Source organism: Hippoglossus hippoglossus, chromosome 3 (assembly GCF_009819705.1).
Source record: "Hippoglossus hippoglossus isolate fHipHip1 chromosome 3, fHipHip1.pri, whole genome shotgun sequence".
Lineage (NCBI taxonomy): Eukaryota > Metazoa > Chordata > Actinopteri > Pleuronectiformes > Pleuronectidae > Hippoglossus > Hippoglossus hippoglossus.
The window spans coordinates 5,503,606-5,522,506 of NC_047153.1; the positions used below are offsets into that span (position 1 = coordinate 5,503,606).

Genomic DNA, 18,901 nt, shown 5'->3' on the forward strand with positions numbered 1-18,901 from the left:
AAGCGACCATATAGATCACCCACCCTCGGATACAACCCACAGGAATGCAGCAGGCAGAAGGCAAACGGGCCGTCATTGTCACGGTAACAAGAACAGACGCATGGGAAGTTATCCTTCAGGAATACTGAGCTATTTTTGATTGCTTTTAATTTTGTCTTTATGCACCAAAAAAATATTTACCTTACTGATGTAAGGTATCTTTTTTTTTTAAGCACAATATTTCCTATATTACCAGGCAATTACATTTTTCACTTTGACATAAGATAATTGACATATTGGACCTGGAGAAACACATCATGCTCACATGCTTTGATCACGCTGCTGTGTCTGCAGACTCCAGAGAGTTGACAGCGGTTCAATCTTGGAGCCCACTGACAATTTAAGATAAGGAATAGATAAGATAAGATCCCTTTATTGATCTTTCTTAGAGGAAATTGACACAGCAAGGAAGTCGCAGCGCATGAGGAACAATGCTCTAAAAATAAAGATGAGAATAGAAACGGATAAAAATAGAAATGCTACACACAAGGCTGTTTTTCTCAATGTGCCATATAAGAATAACAGTTGTGTAACAGTGCAGTAAACCGTATTGTCGTGCTTCCGGTTTATAGACGGCAGATATCTGGGCCAAGATTCTATCTTCTGTTTGCTGTTTACACTCCAACATCCAACTAGTTTCTTTTATCACAAGAGTCGAATGTTTCTCACAAACAGTGATACTTTTTTCTGGGTTTTAGGTCCAGACAACATTTAAAAGCTGATAACCGATGGATTTCGGTCAATGTTACCTGCAGGCAACCGAAGCTGCTGAAACGTGATTGGTCAAACTTGAAATAGAAACCAGAAGACTTGAGGCCCCAAAATCTTGTCCCTCGCCTGCAGATTCTACATGTAGAATCTACATGTAGAATCTGTTTAGAGAGATTAAGAGCGGTCTCCTGTGTTAAAGTCCTGCACTTTGTGAACCCCTTCATCCACCCTGACCTCATCCTAAAGCAGATTTCAGCTGCTTTCAAACGTGCACTGATCTCCGCTCTTGTCCAGAGGAGGTGCATGTGTGAACGCAAATGTCCGGATGAGAGCCTCCGGATTATCTGCAGACTGTCTCCGCCTGGCCTCTTATTATAAAATCCGTAGAAAGTCAGGAGAATCAGATGTGAGAACACAGCAGGGAATCCTCCACTTGATTAACACCCGTAGAAGACATCAACAAAGATGTCAAGAGGGTTTGTGGTGCTAAGAGCCGACGATGGTGTCTGGTGCTGTAAACATGTTCACATGATCTCTGCAGCGGAGTTAATGTATCACATCCTGTCTCTGTCTGCACCCGGCTGCTCCACCTCTCGCCTGAATAAGGATTTGTTGTTTTCGTGAACGCGCCTGTGCAGAGAATGAGTGAAAAGCAAACTGCAGGTAAAGTCTGCACCCAATTCTCTGGACTTCACTCGCAGGTAATGTCTGTAAACGTCTTTTGTCACATCACACTGTCACCTGCCTTCCTCCTTTGCTCCCAGCATCATTACTGCCCCTGTTAGAGGATGTCTTACAAAACACTGTGGGTCCTATAAAGCTGCACAGAAGACCCTCGGACTCGTTTCATACGGGACACCACGCTGTCAATTAGGTGCATCGAGCTGCTTTTCTCCTCCCTGCGTCAGCAGACTTGTTGGGGTGTCAGAGCTCGCAGCCTCCATCTGCTCTCCATCTGTAATGAGGCAGACCCACAGGAGTCTCTTGTGCACGGGAGGTGAACAACCCACTGCTGTATACGACCAACACAGCAGACCAATCCATATGCACATTCTAGATACACCCCTGTCTGACACTTTCACCACACATCATCATCCACACAGCCTCAGCTTCCAGGCCGGTTTTTCCATGGAACCCCGTCTACTTATCATTACCGCCCCAAGCAGCTTGGTCGGTGGAGTAAAACAAAGCAGAATTGGAGGGATTATACTGATGGGCAGCTACTTGACTCTGGGTAAATCTCACTTAAACGGATGATTTCTCACTGTATTCCCCGACCACGACGTGTGTGCTGAGGGCTCATGCGTGTGACATCTTCATCCTTTCATAGCGACGCGGAGAAATGAGGACAGCCACCTTTTTACGGAACAAGACGAAGCCGTCGCAGCAGGGCGTCGACGTGCTGCCTTCACACTGTGCTGCACATCGCTTTGACACATCCAGTCCTCGACTGTCCTATATGAATATCTAAAAAAGTTCATGACTCAGATCTGTCAACTGGGATTACTCAATATCTACAGTTTTAATGTAAGCACACTAGCAGTGACCCTTCGAAGGACATCGAGTGTTTTCCAAATGATCTGCGTTTGCTTTTGGAAGCAGTCTTCAAATGAATAAAGCATTATATAAGTTTTTTATATATATATATACCTTATACAATACATATACAGTATTTAAACATGTTTTTATAAGATGTCCTTTGTTGCCATGGGAAGACAAGGCCGTCTGCGCACAGAGAGCAGCCTTGCCGCCGTCGTGCCAGACTGATGGAGCGGGGAAAATGATTCACTGTCAGGAAACTGACAAGGTGGCGAGCGCACATCCCTCACTAAACACTTGCACTCAGTCGCCGGGCTTCACAAAAGCAGCGTTGTGAATGCGTGTTGGGGAGAACAAACGTCCACATGTTTGCTGTTGTGCAGCCCGTTATGTAAAGAGTAAAACGCCGCTGAAGAAAAGGTGTAAACATACAGTAAGTGTAGCGCCTCCACGCTGGGGAAATACACTATTTTACTTGCTTGTCAGAGTTATATGAGAGGATTTGCTCGACACTCTCATGACTGTATGGCGAGTGTGAATAAACACCCAGCAGCTGGTTAGCTTAGCTTAGCACAAAGACGACTAACAAAGCCTACACCTCTGAAGTGATTAACATATTTCATGTTGTTGGCGATGTCTTGTTGTGAGGTTGCTAATTCAGTTTAGCCCCAACAACTCGATAGCGAGTGACCTATCTGTTACTACTCCTCGGCTGTTACCTCAGCCGAGGAGCTTATGTTTTCATCACAGTGTTTCTCCCATTAATTATGTAAACTGCGGCGGCCCGTCCAACTGCTCTCTACAATTCTCATGAGAACGTAGAAGATCTATAACTTGGTGATTAGCTCACTTGCTGCATTGTGTAGCCGTGTGCAGTGCCACCACGCTACCATGAGTTTCAGCTATGGTCCACAAAGTTTTTACCGTCCACGCAGTCGGACCTGATCAGCTGCAGTTGTTTGCGTGTACCTAAGTGACATGCAATGCAGTTTTTGTGCATGTGCCTCCCTCGTACTGCTCTGTGGGAAACGCTGCTTTATTTGATTCACTTTGGAACTGATCTGAGGATGTAGGGTTTGTTTTGACTTGGCGAGACAGTTTGTCACCATTGTCACAAGTTTCAGAATATCAGAATAATTGTTTTATCATCTGATGAGGGACTGGGATTTACTTCATTGCATAATTTCCGTGATCACAGACTTCTCTCACACAGAATATATCAGCAGTTTGTACTTTTATGTTCCTGCAAGTGTCTGACGCACACACACGCTATGTTTGGCAACTTGAATATATAACGCAAAGCAATGGTGATAAAAGCATGTGGAGTTTTAACGTTATAAAACTGCCGCAGGATAATATTATTTTTATTAGAACCAGATGACATGTGAAGTGTGTTGGCAGCACACAAAGGGCACAGGCTGTGTCGTCAGTGGCGTCAATGCAATTTGCAACTTTGCTCAACCCTTGAAAACTGAGCAGGCAAAAAGTCATGATGTCTGAGTGTCCATGGAAACAACACGAGGATGCAAAACTCCCAAAACAGACTTGAGATCAGTTTATTAACAGAATGTAGTCGTGTTACTGACGCACTTTTTCCAATCAAGCTTCTTTCCAGAGGATTTACATAAAAGAAGAAATAGCTGCATTATTAGCCTCGTTGCAGCTAAAGATGAAAACAAAAGATGTTTTTACGTGTTTAATTAATGTGTTTCTTTACACATCTAAAGGATTTCGAGGGCAGGCACAACGCTGTCCCACATTTTGTCTAATTGTTCAAAACATATTCAGTTGAGAAATTAAAGAAATTAAGAATTTGTTCTTATTCTTTAATAAACTAAAGACGGGCCGAGGATGCACATGTTTCATTTATCACAGCACTGTGATTCGATCTAAACCTTCATTAGTGTCACTACTAACAAACTGTTCATTCCATAACATGAGAAAAACACAGATCACCTATGTTGGAGATCACCGGTGAGAACAAATCAAGTCACAACCTCGCTGACAGATTTACTTGTCTCTTGCTTTTCATGGAAACATGAGGAAAATTGGATTTTAAGAAGCTAGAAGTATTCAAGTAGGTCAGTGTAGACAATCTGGTGTCTCTAAAAGCTGAAGAGTGGAATCAAAGCGGTTTGAGAATTAAAACTGGCAGCGACGATAAAGGCAGAGCAGCCACACTGAGCCGCCACCTAAGTCTCTCTGAGCCAATAAAAACCCTGGAGAGCTTTATCGAAAGGATCATTTCCACAGAATCTGTCAGAAAAACTACTTTGCAACACTTGAGTTAATTATGCATTTATTCAGCATTAACTGGATTTCCCGACATTACAAATCTGGTAAAACCACTCACACAAAAACATGTCATCGTCTATAGACATAAGCCGTTTTCAGACATGAACTCTGCAGAAACCTCATCAACACGCCCACTCGCTCGCAGTGAATCCTTCTCACATCGGCTCGTTCGGACATTCAACAGACTTATTACTCGGGGGCTGGGTAAAGAAACTCTAGAGAAAGTCTAAAAGCTCTCACTCAAACATTTGCATTCACACATGCAGCCCCTCTGGAGAACCTCTGCAGAACCTCTGGAGAATATCCGGAGCTGAGCACATGTCTGGAAGCAGCTTTACTGATAATAAACAGAAAAGAGGAGAGAGAATGAAGACATCCTGTGTGTTCCCCCTCACAGTGGAGTGTGGGTGTGACACTGATGCCTGTGAGCTTTGTGCACAAACATGCCAAACTCAGCAAATGCAAAGTGCAAGCCTATTATCTGGACCAGTCACGCTGTGCACGCCCCCCCGGTCCGGCTGCAAATCAATGGGCTGTGGGGCAGCAGGGAGGCCGGGCGAGGGCGTGGGCGTGGCTGACAGATCCCAAATCAGTAGAAAGGCAATTTCTATTGATCTGGTGAAATCAGTGGAGATGGATTCAACCCATTCACAACTCTGACAATCCACGGCTCCTCCGCTGGGCTCTGACCTACATTATGATGACAAGTAAACACAACTTCAGAGGACACGTCCTCACTCTCTTCCCTTTGGCTGCTGTCTTCCTATCTCCTCTCTGCCCCAGTCCCCCCCACTGAAGCGTCTGCCGCCGCCGCCGCCGCCGTCCCACCGAGGTGTGGAAAAGCCACGCTTGTGCTAACGAGATTAATTAAAAAGTGGCTGTAAATTAAAGTCTTATTTTAGTATTTTGTAGCTGTGGGGCGCCTTCCCCAGCTCTGTGGTGGTTTCCACTGAAGAAGATTAGCATTGTGCATCGTTGCATATTTTTGAGTTGCCCACTGTTGCAATTTTACGGTAGAGTCATTGCTGCTACATTTAGAGGATAATCAGCAGTTGTCCTGGAGCGCAAAAATCCATCTCTCCCGTTTCATACTTATAATTTTGACGTCTTTTCTGGGAAGAAGTGATACCCGGGCTGCTCTCGCCCACACAGACCACGATAATGTACGAGTTTACAGCGCCGAGCTTGTTACACACACTCGCACAGTAATGGAAGTTAAAGTAAGAGTAATTGACTGGAGCCTCAACTAAGTGAAGAGTCACTGGATTCCAATCTGAGTGGGATGTGTTGACTTTATTTGTGATATGTATGTGAACACACACACACACACACACACACACACACACACACACACACACACACACACACACACACACACACACACACAAAGAAACGCAGACCTTGAGATTCATTGTGATACGGCGCTTTGAAAAAGGATTAGTTTCCATGACAATCAGCAGGATCGTGCACCTTTTAATGATATGAAGGAATCACATCAGGGATCAGACTCAGTGGGGATTAGAGAGGAAGACGTGCAGACTCCAAAAATCGGTATAATCATAACTGATGTGTGTCATAATAACTGGAACCAATAATAGCTTTCATAACGCCACATTCATTTGCATCCCCCCCCCCCCCCTCTAATATACAGTAAGCTAATCCATACTGTTCCCAAGGGTTTAATATTCCAAATGTTATGTTTTTTAAAACAGAAACATTTAATGGGGTCTTCACCGTCCTACACCAGTTTGGTTGTTTTTGTTAATTCTGTAATCTACAAACCAACCAAAAAGACACGGACAGGGTTGAAAACAAAACCTACTCAGTGAAGGAAAAGATCTGGGTTTTAATTTGAAGATTTAAAAGTAAAACACTCAAACACACTTAAGATGAATTGCTCCTTTTTTAACCCAGAGGCACTCAGGTGTGTAATCTGCAGTTCATTTGCATTTTTTCCCCATTTGTCTTTCCCTCTCTGTTACCAGACACATCGTCTGAGCTGCAAAACAAATCTGTTCAACCTAAACAGACGTTATAAATGTCATCAGCAGGGAACATAACTTATTTACTTGGGGACATAAAATCCAGGTAAAACTTGGGTTTAAAACGAAACTCCACCTAAAAATCCCTTAAAACAGAAGAGGAAAAGCAGCCAGATTTAGTTTTAAATGTGTTTGGAAATCAGAGAAAATGTTATAAATAAAAGATAACATGAATAACAAGGTGACACAGAATTGAGAGTCGCTCCTCCAGCAGGACGGCGTTCAGCTCGTCCTCGACCAGCAGCTCCTGACCTCAGTCACACCCCCGTTCTCACTAACCCGTCTCAGTTTGACCCTGTGACCTCTCGCCCTCTTCCTGACAGCAAATTAGTCAGCGACGCCGACAGTTTGTCCCAGAAAATCCTCACACCTCCGGTTTCTGTGTCACGAGGCTACGTGCTGTGAGGAACCAGAATATTTGATGAAATAAGTTGCCGTCAAGAAACTCAAGCAACAAACCATCTGACAAACATGTAGTAAAACCCTCAGAAGACATGAAATAAATACAGAATAATGGAAAAGCCTGAAACAAATTGTAAACTTTTCTTGTTTCACTTGAAAAGATCGTTTTTTTCATACAGCGCTGAATATATTTCCTATTCTTCAGTGAAGTTGTATTTCTTTGTACCCACTGCTTTGACAGGAGTAGTACTTAAAGGGATACAACTAGTACTTTGAGCTGTAAACTAAATCATATGACTGTTCTGTAATGAAATACATGAATGCTGGTTTTAATATCACATTTATTACCACGATTATAAAAATATACATGTATGACTTGAACATGGCTCATAATGAGTTTTTAAAATCATCTTGGACCTTGAAGGCCAAATGCTTACGTGTGTACAACTGACAAGGTTGACAGCCTGTAATCAAAGGAGGGTGGACCCCTGCCACCGGTGGAAAACCCCCCACTCACTTTCAGATCTATGCTGGAACTGAAGCCCTTAACCACCACATCCTCCACCATTCAGGGACGTCCCTCATCCTCTGCTGTCCCTCCATGTCCTCAGACACCGCTGCTCTCTCTCTCTCACACACACACACACACACACACTATATGAGTTCTCGCTCTTAGCTTGACAACAGACAACCTATAGATAACTTTCCAATTAGCTTCAGCGAGGGGAAAGAGCAATGGGGGATCCCTGCACTGGGCGCTGAAGGCCTTTTTTTTTTTTTATTATTCCCAGGAGATACACTTCAGCCAAATCTTAGGTTTACATTTTAATCCGTGGGGATCAGGAGGGAAGCAGAATATTAGCACGTCCCCGCCTGCAGAGCGAGACGTGTAACTGAGCACAAACTGTTCGTCTGTAGATCAGCAGGTGTTGAGTGTTCGATAATGAAATCTTAAATTAGTCCTCCTTTAACTTGTATTTGTGCAGAGTGATGCTGACAGTCTCCCTCTGTCTTTCATGTGTCCTCTCACGCTGCGTGTTGCCGTGTTCGTCTGATGCTGCTGAGCTTGATATGAAGTGACGTGGATATTAACACTTGCTTTTGTGTGTGTGTGTGTGTGTGTGTGTGTGTGTGTGTGTGTGTGTGTGTGTGTGTGTGTGTGTGTGTGTGTGCGCAGTTTGTCACTTTGAAACTTTGGCTGACGAAGCGTATCTGCAACATGACAAACTCCTGGACGTCTACTGAGTGTGACAGAAAAAATGATCCCGCCGGTGATTATTTTTGTCGTCCTCTCACTGTGGGTTTACTCGCTGGTAAAGTGGCATTAGACGACTCCTTTTGCTTTAACGTATCATTATGAATTAAGTGCTGACTGCACTGTGTAATGGCTGTGGAGTAATGCATTTAGATTGGTTGCTTATAAACATTGCTTTGGCTTGGCAATTCTCTCTGCAACTAAATTCTATGGAAAAAAATGAGGGGTGCAATTTAAGACTCAAAGAAAAAGCTGTTTAACACGAGACAGGAGGAGGGAAACGCTTTTGTTTTCCCAAGTGGCTTTTACCAGGTAGAGAAAAACACTGGACTGTGGAACAACTGGTGTCATTGTGGAAATTGTCAGCGGAGGAAAAGAGACATAAAACCCTGGAGAGCCTCAGACAGACATTCAGTCCATGGACACTTCTACTACATCAGTAAGTCACTTCTAATATAACTGGGTCTTTTTCTCAGGAAATGGTGATAACATGCTTTTTATGTATTTATTGTAGCCGTCTCTGTTGTGTAGTTTATTTTATTTGTCAAAACACAAGATAATATGATACCAACTCAGTTCACTTTTCCAAACACATCATAAAAATCTCTGTCTGCTTTATGTTTAAAATAAACACACAGAAACATTATGTATTTTCCTCCAAATGCTCCCACACTTACCTACTTGTTAGTGTGAAATCATCCTGAAACAATGTTGTAAAACAATCTTTCTTGTTTTCAAAGTGGTGTTTATGATTCCGTCCGGTGTCGTTGGAAGCTGCTGCGCTCTGAGGACGACAGAAAGTGCCGACTACTTGGAGGAAGTTCTCTATTTCCTCTTTTAAATTGCTACCTGGTAAGATTCATATATTCTTTGCAGCTAAGCACTTGCTGTTATGTTGTTTTCATCTTTGCTCTGAAACTCTCAGAGACCATCTGTCAGTTGAACCTCCTGCTCTGCTCTGCGCTGTCTCTATTCTTCGACTTTTCCTCCTGAGTTTCTCTTCCTGGTGTTTTTCTTGATTTTTGTCATCTCAGCCCCGGTGGCTGTCGCTGCACACTCTGGAACTGCTCAGTCCGTCATTTTTTTTATCCTCGAAAGCTCCTTTAACTTTCTTCATGGCTGACATTCTTAGAGTCCAACACCTAAAGAACAGCCCACCTCAGCATAATATACATCACAGCCCTAAGGCCAGATGTATAAATCATTTTCTATGCATTAAAACATGCATACGCCATTAACCTCACATAAACTGGTTCTTTTAAAGGCATTCTACATGCATACTTCAGACAGTACACACAGTTTTCTAGCTGCATTTGATATGATGAGGAGGAGATTACAGCAAATATAAAGTGATTAGGGGGAAATAGGTTGACGGATGCCAGGTGTAAATCAAAAGTGTATTACTAGAATAGATTTCATATTGGTTATTAAGATGAGGCATAATTTCCCCAGGTTTCCATTTTATCCTGAGTTGTGAAGCACGATGTGTTTGTTTCAATAAGAACTTTAAATCAACCATTGACCATTTTTGCAGATTTTTAACGATGACGACTGAGACACCTCTGTGATGGTTTGCAGGCACACATGATGAATGAGAGGTATGGGGGCTATAAATATCCGAGCCCCTGCGTAATGGTTGTGTGTATTGACAGCTGCTCTCGTGCTGCTGGGGAAGATGCAGCCGGAGAAACTGCACTTCTTCTCCTGCTCCTTGCACTGACAGGTCTACAGAGGGTTGGGGCGGCCGCGAGTTTTGATACTAAAATTGATTTTTTTAGGCATTTCTACATCTGTTAATGGAAAACTGTGGGAGTTGAAATGAGCCTCATGTGCACCCACTTCCTCTTTGATTTAGATTTAGAGAGAGCAAGGCAAGACAAATCTATTTGTACAGCACATTTCATACCAGTGGCCACGCAAAGTGCTTTTCACAGAGTTCAACCATAAGCAAGAGGCCGACTTATAGAAGATAATCAAAGCACATAGAATGAAACCAATAAAACAAACCTATTTACATAATTAAATGGCTAAATGCAGCTGTAATACATGCATCTGCACTAAATCAATATTTCTGAGGTAGTTAATGATTGATTTTATAATTGACTTCATGTGACTGCTTTAATCCACTTTAGCAGGGAAACTAATGGGCTATAGTCGCTTGGTGAGACAGTAATATATAACTGTGTGTCATCTGCATACATGTGATAAATACACCAGATATTGATATTGGCAAATGGAGGCATGTACATTTATGAATAACAGAGGGCCGAGAATCGACCCCTGTGGGACTCCACATGTTGAGGCACTCTGATGAATAACTTCCAACTGATACAAAGTGGTCTCTGTATGTGACTTATACCAGTTCAGGATACTGTATGACGGACCAATATATATGTCAACCATAATCAGCTGTAATAAAAGCAGCAGTGAGGTATAATATCACGAGAACAGCGACTTTACCAGAGTCACAGCTGAGATTAATGTCATTTGAAACCTTGATAAGAGTTTTCATTATTACGGTGGTGTCTGAATCCAGACTGACAAAGGCAAAGATAACTGTGAGTCGTCTAAAAATAGTTTTCCAAATGATCCACTAATTAATGACATGTTTCACATGGGCCTGTGATTATTCAGCACTGAAGGATGCAGATTAGCCTTGAGTTCATGCGGTCTTCAGGGCTTTAGGGAAAACTCCGGAGAGTAATGAACTATTGACTATCTGCAACACATCTGTTGCCAGGCAACTAAGAACCTTCTTAAAGAAATTTGAGGGCAGCGGATCAAGAGAGTGCGTGGAGGAATTGAGATGAGGAACAGTTTCAATCAGATTAATGGCGTCAAAATTAAGTATTTTTTACTGCAGCTCACTACTTAAGACAGTATCATGTGTACAAATCTGACAGGAAGAATATGAATGTGTATTTCTGACCCCCAGGTGCCAGTTTATTTCCCTGCTTCAATGTGCTGCCTCAGCTCTTGTCAAACTTTCTGCACATTTCGCACAGAGTACCTTACACCTTCACCTTAACATATTTATATATCATAATATATAATAATGTCAAAGCAGGACAGGTTTAAAAGGCTTTGGTGTTATTAAATATGTAAATTGCATACATTAGTATGTAAAAGCTTTGATTGCGAAGGGAGTTACTAAAAGCTGCTCCTCTTGTTGTCAAACACTTAAACCAAAGTGATTAGTGGGATAAATTATACCAATTTGAGAAGATAAATCACTGGTGTTTGCTTGTTTATTTGCTTCTGACTCCTCTTAACGCTTAGGAAGAAAAAACTGTTGAAGTAATGCACATCTGTGCCGGTGGGTAATAATATGTACGATATCATAACTGATTTCAGAACAGTGGAAGTTGAGTTAAATGCAGCTGGACTAGCACACACGCAGCTATCGCCAGTCACGCATCACAGATCCAAGATTCTTCACAACGTACATATGCACAAATGACCATCCCCTCCCTACTACTGCTTGACAAGCCCAAGCCACTATCGACGGCCATGCCCACATCATAACTGTATTGTGGTGTTCAGCCGTTGAATCAAATGTCTCAGCTGTCGATCAAGACTTTTCATCCCGCCGTTACATCATCAAATAATCTATTAAAACCAAATTGAACACTTGAACAAACATCAGTGTGATAAGAACTACACCTAAAGTCATTGAAACCATCTTTACGACAAATGTATTTGGCGTGTACTTCGACTTTTTAGACGTTAAACGCTAAATACATATTTGGCTTCATTTTCCGGGAGCTACCGTGTCGGCCATCTTTTTATTCATTATAGCATTTCAGAGACAACAGCCTACTGCTTCCACAAGAGGGCAGTAAATTACAATATGAATGCTAACTAAAATAATCATTATATTCGAGAGCTGTTGTTGACATGAGCACATTCTGTGCTTCTCTTTCAACAACAGGTTGTTTGCTTTGTCACTTTAGTGAAAGTAAAGTTAAAACTAAACATATAAGTGGAGTCAAAGTTTGTTTAATCTGTGTTGATTGTGCGACAGCTACCATCCCATACAATCTACTCTCTGCAGAATTAACATATAACAACTTACATTTTGAATGAAACTAGGAAAACAATAGGATCCGGGCGAACCAGTTGACATGTAACAGTTTATTGCTGCTGTTGAAATGATGACGTGTGACGTTAGCAATCAGATCCTACTACGATTATTTTCATAGACAAGCTTTATATTGGAAGGGCTCCTTTGTTCTTACCTGCAGGATCATAACATGATTGGCTTTTCAGGAGGAGAAGGCTATAGCTCGTCATGGTCAAGTGGTCATTACGAAGCCCCAGCGGCAACACGCACACACACACACACACACACACACACACATACACACAGAGAGAGAGACACACAGAGACACAATACACTAATAAGAAATGCTGTGACCTCTCTTTGACAGCCGTTAATAGCTGACAAGATGTGGAGGTGAAGAGGTCACTCATTCCTCAAGGGATATTGCACCCTGGTAACTTGATTGCATTTCAGCATCATAGGACTTGTCTCATTCCAATAAGAGGAGGAGAGATTCGACAAATCAGCGATCCCCGGCAGAGGCAGGCATCTCCGCAAAACTCACTGACAGCGTTGCAGCGGATTGCACAAAGGGAGACTGTGGCATGAGATCCAGATCTTTCAAATGTGAAGCACCGCTGGGGAGCATGACAGGCTTCACCGTGCTAATGAAAGCGATCTGTTGTGGGGCTATCGGAGAGGGACTGACAGATACAGACACACACCGGAGATCTAACATCCCCGCGGCAAACAGATACGATCGGCCAGATAGAGCAGATTGACAGCAGATGCCTTGATGGGCTGTGCAGCTCCGTTGTGTGATTAACTGGTATGCACACAATGAAGGCTCTAAATATGCCAAAGCTTATAACAACAAACAATGCTGTGTACACCCACACGTAGAGTACTGTATAGGGAACAAGCTTGAATCACCCACACAGTGGGCTCTGCACACATGATCTAAATGCATGATCTGTCTTCTTCTCACACCCCCCTCCTCGCTCCTCTCACATCACTCTGGCTACACACACACACACACACACACACACACACACACACACACAAGCACAACACAACACAGCTTCCAGTGAGCAAGATCAGAAAAATATGCGTAACAGAGAAATGTAAAAGTCAAGAAAGCAAAACAAACCTCCCCCAAAAAGTCACATATTCACATTCAGAGACAGGAAAATAATGTTTGATAAAGGACTCACCCAGAAAAGAAGATTGAAGAAGACCATTCCATATCGCAGGGCCATCATGCAACCCTCGGCCATCCTGCAGCGCCGCAGTTCTAGGAGGAAGATGAAGGAGAGGTCCAGGTAAAACACCACATACTTCTTCCCCTGGGCGTAGCGCCCCTTGGACGTTTGCGGCCCCTTTGTCGTGTGGAAGCCAAACGCAAACGGCGGCCGCTTGTACTCAAACTCTCCACTGAAGCGGTGAAAACCAGAAGTGAACGGTGGCGAGTCAGGTTTACTGTCCAAGGACGGACTCCGCCGGTACGGAGTCTCGTCTGTGCTCGAGCGTCTCATCGTAGAAGTGGAACGAGCTTTCAGGGTCTTTAACCGACAACTCTGTGTGTTTCAGGTGCAAAAGTCCACAGTGAGGGACCGAAGTTATTCCACCGAGGGCTGAGAGAGGATTTCTACCTCAGTTATCCTCAAAAGAAGTCTGACCCCTGTCACAAGCCCAGAACTGCTGATTTAATTACACCCCAAAGTGTGATCACACTAAATCTGAGTTAATCTGTTGAAGATAATGTGATGCCATTCCCTCGACTTGAGTTCCTCTCTTTTAATCCTGCAGTGCCACTATATTCAGCTGGAGACTTTGCATAATCCTGCTGCAACACCTGTGTAATTCTGTGTATTTAGGACATAATCCACACACACATACACATCTGCACATCTCTGTTTCCCTCCCTGTAATCCCTCAAACACAGGTGTCACGCTCTCTGGAGATAAGCCGGTTTGCAGTTTCATCTCGTAACGCCTCAATCAGGTAAACGACCGGAGGGCTCCGGCTGCTTCGGGTTGACGAAAGGATCCGGAAACTTCCTACCTGGTCTCATGAGAAAAATACCCCCCCAGCAGCAGGTGCTGTCCGCCAGGAGGTCAACAGCACCCCCGCTGCGGCCAATCAACTTCTACTCAACTCGGTAAGAGATCACACATCCGCTGAGAATGAGAGTGTGGCTATGCTTTTGCTGACATGCATTTAAAAAAAAACAAAGGAATGAAGAGCTAAACGAAAAACAAGGAGGTGAAAGGGAAGGATGGTGTTATGAATTATGGAGGAAGATTGAAAGGAGGCATGAAAGGATGAACGACGCGTGTGACCATTCTTTGGCTCCTTGAATCTGTATCCCTGTTGAATTCCCACCTCGCACAATTTCCTGTCTCTGCCCTAACTTGTCCTGTTTGGGTCTAATAAGTGTCGAGGGGTTTCTCTGCCTCTCTCTCTCCAGTCTATTCTTCACACATCTAGCAAATCACCCTCTTCAACTCGCTCTAATTTCCCTGCTGCACCTCCTCACTCTCAGGTCCTTCTCTGCGCTCCGCACTCAGTGCTGACGCCGGTTAATACATTTCCACTCTCATCAGTGAGGCAAAGTGTGCGGTGTCCCCTCTTCTGGTCTCCCCCCCTGCTCCGCCACAAGGTTTTTCTCTCTCCTCTTCTCTAGGTGGGCAAAGAGAGCAGGGTGTCCACCGGGGTCATGGCCAAGCAGCGAGGAAGTGAAGAAGGAGTGAGAAGAAGAGACGGAAAGAGAGAAGAGATGCTGAAGAGAGACTGCAGTGTGTGAGCGCTGGTCCAGATTTGCTGCCTGAAGCTCCCTTCCCACCTCTCTCTCTCTCTCTCTCTCTCTCTCTCTCTCTCTCTCTCTCTCTCTTCAAATGCACACTGTTCTCTCTCTCTCTCTCTCTCTCTCTCTCTCTCTCTCTCTCTCTCTCTCTCTTCAAATGCACACTGTTCTCTCTCTCTCTCTTCTCTCTCTCTCTCTCTCTCTCTCTCTCTCTCTCTCTCTCTCTCTCTCTCTCTCTCCCACTTACCCCCTCCCCTTTCCTTCCCTCTCTCCTCTCACAGCCTCCGACGCTCCCCCCTGCGCACACACAATCTCAAACACCCCATCCCTCCTCGGTAACTGTCCCCTAAACCTTTGGCAGCTCCATCGCCTGGAGCAGTCATTCACATTCTGGCCACACCCTAGAAGGGAGCGCGTCCAATCAGTGTCTCACAGCCCCATCCTCCCTCGTGCACACGCCAATCATGCCCCACCATCTACCAGATAACACGCACGCACGCACACAAGGCACGGAGCTTGCACACATGGACACGCACACAAAACCTGGTGTGTTGTTAACATAGCACTGCTGAGAAGCCTGCTGCACTTGCGCTAGTGCTTCCTCCTCCTCCTCCTCCTCCTCCTCCTCTTCCTCCTCCTCTCCTCTCTGCCTCCTGCCTGGAACTCATTCCACATGCAGAGGTTGTTCTTGCGCAAAACCCAGACTGCTCTCTGCACGCTTGGCTTCAGTTATGTTTCTCTCTCCCTCTAAACTTGGGTCACACAGTAGCCATGTAGCCGCACTCGGCACAGATTTCCACGCTTCAAACTTCTCACCTAAAGTGTTTCTCCGTACAAACGCACAGGGAAATGTGCAACGCTGCTCGTATTACCACAAAATGACTGCACGCCCTCCACAACCTGGCCGCCATCACGGGTCAGTGGTTATATGAGAGGTGTTTAAAAGGTACTGACTTGGCCACATCAAGTGTTTAATGGATTTCTGCCGTGTAGATGCCACGGCCTCGGGGAGAGAATGTGACTTAAGGTGCTTTCAGACATTGAACTGGGAATATTCTCCTGAAATCATCTGAGTGGCTGTCTGTTAGTACGCATATGTCCAAGCCAGTAGCTCGGCTCTTTCTCCAGAGATCATGTGAGAATACAGAAGGTAAATCTGCAGAGAATTCACCGCAAGCGAGTTGAGGATGTTTCGAACGTGCAACAGACGCCTAACTGAAAAAAAGATTATATAAATATCTCAGGATGAAAAAAGGAGCCATACAAATGAAAGAAGATGTCAAAAGAAAACAAGATTAGAGAGCTTTTAGTCATAAGAGCCGATGCCAGTGTCAGTGTGCTGTAAATGCAAAGACGTGAATTCTGCAGCGTAATTTATACATCACGTCCTTTTTCTTACATGATCTACCCAGACACCAGCACTCACATGAACACAGAGATATCCAGACACTATTGTCCGAACATTATCAAAAGTTCCTGTCTGAAAACGGCTGTAGTGAATCACTCACATTAATGAATAGAGCCTGCAGGGGAACAGTGGGTGAGTGGTTACCTCCAAAAACATTACTTGGCACCAATATTGTAACGACAGACACGATTTTGGATTTTGTTCGTGTGAAGGTCTTTATCCAAATATGTTCAAATTTGTTGGAGCACTGAAGCTGATATTTGCAGTTGCTTTTTGAATTTGAACTCTGTGAGCAACAACGCTCTGAGGCAACGTGGGAAAAATCAAGCTTCTGGTTCAACAGATGCCAAAACATGAGAAATACCTGGACCACACACACACACACACACACACACACACACACACACACACACACACACACACACACACACACACACACACACACCCACAGGCTGCTACCCTTAATAGGACTTTGCATTGCCTTCCATTCATTGTGGACAACCTAACCAAAGGTCCTGAAGAAACAATTAAAACGAGTTTGTGCCCACACACCAGCGCACACACAAAGTCCATGTGCGGCGGCACCCCGGGGTCGGCTGCAGCTTTGATGTCCTCAGCATGTACAAATAATGTGCATGGGAGAAAAAGAAGGTTTTGGCTGCAGCAGAGAAACATGATACGCACCATGATGAAATGAATCGGTGTTAAGACTGAGGGTTTGAACACAGGGGGGGGGCACATTATGAATCGCTGTGTGGTGAAATCAGGATGTAAATGGAGTTATGTGCACAGTCAGACACACAAAGCGTGCTGCGCTGCTCTCTGCTCTCCACGCAGCCATAAAGGGGAAGGAGGCTGGCTTTGGTTTCCCTTGTTTAAAGCTGGAATATGAGTCTCCTGTGAGTTTCTCCACTAAATGACAAAACACGCGACGAGGATAACTGCAGTGCGCACGGAGCAGTATTATGAGCGTGAGAAATGAGAATGCCAAGACTGGCAAATAATTTAGAGCTGTCTGTCTGGTAGAATTTGCAGCTTATGCAACCCCCCCCCCCCCCCCCCCCAAATGATTCCAGTTAAAACTTTTAATTTGATGCTATTTTAGGAAAGTTAAAGACTTCACAAGCTTCTTTTTAATGCAACTTGTTTCCTCCACAGATTTAGAGGCTGTGAATCAAGAGACAGTGATTCAACGCAGTGTCCGTAGTGCCAGTTCAAAATTACAACCTTCACATTGACACAGTGGGCAAGAGCAGTTTGGTTTTTTGTTTGCTTTTGATGTTTTTCAATGTCTTATCTTCTCACTGCATCTTAATTACGGTGTAATCTGGAGATAAACAGTTTTTCGTTTGATCACGACTCAGTGATTTTTTTGTGCGAAGGAACTGATGAAGCTTTTCAGATGAGAGTTGAAACGTGTTCAAGAAGCTCAAATAGAAATAAATATCACGACCTGCATGTTTGAATCTTCACAGACTAACACTGACCCAGTTATGTTCATTTGTCCAAGGTCACAAATTATGTCACTAGTGGTGATTACATTCATTTTTAGAAAATGTCTTTAGAATACAAGATAATTTGATTAATTAAAATAACAAGATAGTTTTTTTTGCCTCATAAATCAAGCCCTTTTCTTGCGCAGATATTTTACTACAGCAGGGTGAAAATATAGTTCATGGCATTAACGTCCAATGCACTTAGAATGGCACTTATAAGAGCGAGTGCCTCTTCCCGCTGCACCAAATTGCACAGACTTACACTTACACACTTACAGACATCGGTTCCCTAAATATGTCAGATTCTTCTCATCAAGATCCATAAAATGATTCCCTGGGAATTCGGGGAAAATGTCAAAAAAGCATTCCGTCACTTGCACTGTTAAAGAAAGTGAAAAGAAATCCCTGTATTTAATGGGTTCTTTCCTTACCCATAGCACATCGTTCCATTAAGTTTCATGGAAATCTATCCAGTTGCATAATCTTGCCCCCCAATCAACCAACAAACAAATATACAGTGGATGTGATAAATGCCCTTAAAGACCCTTAAAAACTCCTTAAAGAAACACCTGAAACATTAGCGTTACTGCAGTTTTACACAACCGTTACTGATCATGGATTTTAGTGTCACACTGTGGCTCAGGTGCTGCGGTGCTGTCAGGGCAGGAGGCAGATGAGATGACTGAAACCACATCTTCACAACAGCGTGACACCAACGATCATTGAGGAATCCGAGCCTCGAAGATAAATAACAAGCGCTCCGGTGGGAAATAAACACGTTACGCCCAACTGAGCCGACGCATGATGGAAGTTAAGATTTATGCTCAATGAAACATAATAAGATGCATCAAGACGTGACACCACAG

At 43.8% G+C, this 18,901-nt stretch overlaps 1 protein-coding gene across 2 annotated transcripts in view; it reads right to left on the bottom strand.

Annotated features, from left to right (window-relative positions):
* The window catches only part of tspan4a (tetraspanin 4a), a 125,640-nt gene that overhangs the window by 84,320 nt on the left and 22,419 nt on the right, over positions 1-18,901 (bottom strand). The window contains exon 2 of one of the 2 annotated variants that reach the window (XM_034575598.1): positions 13,540-13,619. In XM_034575598.1, coding sequence (XP_034431489.1) covers positions 13,540-13,602 — 63 coding nt within the window. In that variant the 5' untranslated portion in view covers positions 13,603-13,619. Of the gene's footprint in view, positions 1-13,539; positions 15,192-18,901 lie in introns of those variants that run through there. The other variant, XM_034575589.1, reaches the window with a different exon arrangement.